The 3,923-nt window shown below is 56.6% G+C and overlaps 1 protein-coding gene across 6 annotated transcripts; it reads right to left on the bottom strand.

The window, feature by feature from the left end:
- Positions 1 to 239: 239 nt before the first annotated feature.
- C10H16orf54 (chromosome 10 C16orf54 homolog) lies at positions 240 to 3,446 on the bottom strand. Of its 6 annotated transcripts, none has more exons than XM_061153203.1 (3): positions 3,264 to 3,446; positions 2,812 to 2,981; positions 240 to 2,536 (listed from the first exon to the last, which is right to left on the bottom strand). In XM_061153203.1, the coding sequence occupies exon 3, from the start codon at positions 2,190 to 2,192 to the stop codon at positions 1,536 to 1,538; it is 657 nt and encodes a 218-aa protein (XP_061009186.1). In that variant the 5' UTR covers positions 2,193 to 2,536; positions 2,812 to 2,981; positions 3,264 to 3,446; the 3' UTR covers positions 240 to 1,535. The 6 variants fall into 6 exon arrangements, with proteins under 6 accessions (XP_061009186.1, XP_061009191.1, XP_061009188.1 ...); XM_061153208.1 differs by lacking the exon at positions 3,264 to 3,446 and having other exon boundaries at positions 240 to 2,192; positions 2,412 to 2,536; positions 2,812 to 3,187; XM_061153205.1 differs by lacking the exon at positions 3,264 to 3,446 and having other exon boundaries at positions 240 to 2,223; positions 2,763 to 3,187.
- Positions 3,447 to 3,923: the final 477 nt, after the last annotated feature.

The following is a 3,923-nucleotide window of genomic DNA, read 5'->3' as shown; positions in this document are numbered from 1 at the left end:
CTGGCGGGCTACAGTCCATGGGGTCGCCAAGAGTCGGACAGGATTTATCAACTCAACAACAACACTGTTGATCCTTTTAACAAAAAAAGGGCAAATCTCTAGGTCAATGCCTCCAGCAGGAAATCAAGTCTACTTAGAACTTGATATCTTTGTTTACATTGTATTTATTTCCATGTTTAACCTTCTATTTCTGGCCAGTGGTACTTGGTTTTCCATTTACAGAAATGATACACAACAGATTCCTTGTAAAATAAATTTATTAAGCAAACAGTAAACCATGTGTAAAGAAAAATATAAAGTACAGGTGGTCAACTGATATGGCAGAAATCCTAACATTCAGGACTGAGGTTGAGAAGTCAGATCCCAGGGAATGGAAATTCCTTCGCCTGCCCCCACCCCACCCCCAACTCCTGGCTCCACGCCCAAAGGGGAGGTCAGCTGATACAGATATGGGGGCTCCATTTTTGTGGGGTGGAACATTATAAGTAAGCCTGTCTTGGGGCAGCTCTGGCTAGCAAACTGGGAGGAAAGATGGCCAGGGACGCGGTTTTAGGAGCTGCCTTGCTCAAGAGAGTGTCCCTTCTGCATTGGATCAAACTCAGATCTCCGTGGATCAGGCCTCCCCGCATGTGGAGGGGTAAGATCCAGAGGGCTAAGAAGAGATGGCCTCAAGAGGACTTGCTGCCTGCTGGCTTTTTTTAGACTGTAGGTCTCACTGCAGGCAAGAGGAGGGCCTCCTGTCACCAGCAGGGGGCCAAAGCCACAGTTTGTATCTAATAAGATATTCTGTTGTATCTTGACCTCTCTGTATGTGTTTTTCTGGTGGGATGATGGGGGCCTGGGAAGCTGAATTCTTGTCTCTCCTGCTAGTGGCTGACACTCGTCATCACCACAGTCTGTTCTTCAGCATCTATGGGACCCTTGACTCCAGTGTTGGCATCTCAGGTACACGCAGAAGAAAGGTGGAAGCCGCTGTGTTGATGCTATTTCCTTCCTGTCTGTTGCCTTGAGTTTTTTCTTAATCCAAAGTGTGATCTTGGCAGCTTCTGATGCAGTGTTAGCCACTCAGTTGTGTCTAACCCTTGGCAACCACATGGACTGTAGCTCGCCAGGCTTTTCTGTCCATGGGATTTCCCAGGCAAGGATGCTGGAGTTGGTTGTCATTTCCTTCCGCAGGAGTTCTTCCCGACCCAGGGATCGAACCTGGGTCTCCCACATCACAGGCAGATTTTTTTACTGCCTGAGTCACCAGAGACAGCCCCAAATCCAGTTCTCTGCGCCACAGCCCCCAGCAGCTAAGCAAAGACACCACTGAGTTCCTGCCAAAGCACAGGCTCTGTCCACATCCAGGCCTCCCAGGCCCAGATCCAGGGGAACTGAAATCCACAAGTAAAAGGCCTGGGGTGGGCATTCCTCAAGGAGACCTCAGGTGTCAGCTCAAGTTCTTGGGAGCCTCAGGATCTTAAGATCCCTCTGAGGTTGGGCCTCCCCCCAGGGTCTCTGGAAGGCCAGTCCTCCAGGCAGGCCCTGGGGATTCAGAAACCCACACTGCTTCGGCCTTCACGCCTCCAGAAAGCTGAGATCTGCTCCAGGGTGACCCGAGGCTGCAGGCCCCACTCAAGATCGGGGCTTCCTGGCCGCACCCTCCGGGCCTGGGGGCTCCCGGGATACACGCTGGCCTCTGGCCTCCGTTCAGGCTCAGCCCAGCTCACCAGGCCTGGGGCCTGGGGCCTCTCCTCCCAGACCTGGGGCCCCCAGAAGGTGCTCTGGGTTGGGGCATTGGGTGGGGTCTGGGGGACCAGGCTGCTGGGGGGGGAGCGTGGGGTTGAGGCAGCGGGTGGGGCTGTCGCTCGTGCCTCCAAGGTGCCCCCCTGGGCGGGCGGGTCTGGGGCCCCGTCCGTCAGCAGGGGGACCTCTGAGCCATACCAGTCCTCAGAGCGCTCTCGGGGCGTGCCTCTGGGCTCGATCCACAGCTCTCCTCCGGGGCGCCACACGAGGGTGGGTGCACGGATGCTGGGGTCCGGCGGGAGGGAGCGGCGAAACAGGCGTTCGGCCAACACGGCTGTGGCCAGGAGGAAGACGGCGGCCAGAGCGGCCAGGGCCACCATGATGGGGATGCAGGGTCCGCAGGGCAGCGGGACCCACGAGGAGGCCTCCGTCTGCCCCGAGGGCAGAGCTGGGGTTGGAGGCATCTGAGGAGACAGCGGTCAGGAGAGGAAGCGCCTGAGAGAAGGTTGATACCACCAGGAGAGACAGAGGGGGGCCTCAGGGGTGTGAACACGGGGAGGAGAGAGACAGAGGGGAGCCGGGCTCCCAGATATCTGGGTGAGAAACAGACCCACGCAGAAAGAGGAGCCCGGAGACCCAGAAAGGGCGGGAAGGAGCCAGATGGCCAGAGAGACAGGGCCCACCTGGGTCTGCAGGTAGGCCCTTCCTGGAAGCTGTATTTTCCTCCCAGACTCCAGGGTGCCTCAGATAAAACTCAAAGAGCCCTGAGGGCTCCTCTCCTCCCATCTCAGCCCCCCTCAGGTCTTGCCTGGAAGAGGAAGTGCGGGGTGAGGAAGTGAGACCTATCCCAGCCCTGCCCGGGTGTGTGGGCCCGGCCAGCACCCTGGGTGCTCCTTGGCCTTCACAACTCTCCTTGGAGCTGGTCTTGCTCTTTGCAGGCTCCCCGGGGTTTGCCACCTCTACCCCGTCCCCGCCTCTCCAGCTTTGCCCTCACCTCTTGCCCGACCCCGTCTCCCTTGTTTGTCTCTGCTCACCTCCTGGCAGACCCTCTGGCCCCCTTCAGGGGCCTCCTGCGCTCCTCACCTCAGGCAGTGGGTCCCGTGCTTCTGACTCTCCGTCGGAGCCGCTCTTCCCTGTGTGAGCAGAGGGTGCTGGACAGTTGCCTCACATGAGGGCGGAAGGGAGGGCACCACCTGTTGCTGGGCAACTGTGCCCTGGATCCCCCAGCCCCTGCCGAGCGTTTCCCAGGCAACCTGCGGGGGGATGTGGTCACTGCGGGCGGGGAGGCGTTTCCTGGCAAGGGGTGGGGCCGGAATGGGCAGTAGCTCTGCCGAACTCCGTGTCACCCCATAGCCAGCCCCCAGACCTCAGAACACGTACGCGGAAGCCGAGAAAGAGACCCAGAGCCCATCCCGACCACCAAGGTGGCCCCTTCCACTTGCTCCCAAGTGGCTGCGGGGGCCCTGCACCGCCCACTGGGCCCTCCCCCAATCCCGCTCTTGCCATCTGCCCCCACCCCCTCCTGCTTGCCCCACCTTCTCCGTGTTTTTCATGAGCATGTTTCTCCTTTTCTTCAGACCATTTAGCCCCAATTTCCGTTGGAAAATAGCTATGAGGTGAGGCTCAGGTAGCAAAAATGCCAGGCTTCTGGGAAGGATCCAGGTTAAAAAATGTGCTTAGGCCTGTCTCCAAAATCACTGTGGATGGTGACTGCAGCCATGAAATAAAAAGACGCTTCCAAAAAAAAAAAAAAAAGACGCTTGCTTCTATGACAAACCTAGATAGCATATTAAAAAGCAGAGACGTCATTTTGCTGACAAATGTCCGTATATGCAAAGCTATGTTTTTTCCAGTAGTCAGGTGGGGATGTGAGACCATAGACCATAAAGAAGGCTGACTGCCAAAGAATTGATGCTTTCAAACTATGGTGCTGGAGAAGACTCTTGAGAGTCCCTTGGCCTGCAAGGAGATCGAGCCAGTCAATCCTAAAGGAAATCAGCCCTGAATATTCATTGAAGGACTGATGCTGAAGCTGAAGCTCCAGTACTTTGGCCACCTGATGCAAAGAGCTGACTCACTGGGAAAGATTGAAGGCGGGAGGAGAAGGGGATGACAGAGAATGAAATGGTTGGGTGGCATCTCCAACTTAAAGGACATGAGTTGGAGCAAACTTCAGGAGATTGTGAAGGACAAGG

The sequence above is a fragment of the Dama dama genome, chromosome 10 (assembly GCF_033118175.1).
Source record: "Dama dama isolate Ldn47 chromosome 10, ASM3311817v1, whole genome shotgun sequence".
Taxonomy (NCBI): Eukaryota; Metazoa; Chordata; class Mammalia; order Artiodactyla; family Cervidae; genus Dama; species Dama dama.
The sequence above is the reverse complement of the archived record's forward strand: the minus strand, read 5'-3'. Positions and strand labels throughout refer to the sequence as shown.

Bases quoted from the DNA above. Each gene is read 5' to 3' on its own strand.
- C10H16orf54 (XM_061153203.1), bottom strand. From the start codon at position 2,192: ATGCCTCCAACCCCAGCTCTGCCCTCGGGGCAGACGGAGGCCTCCTCG.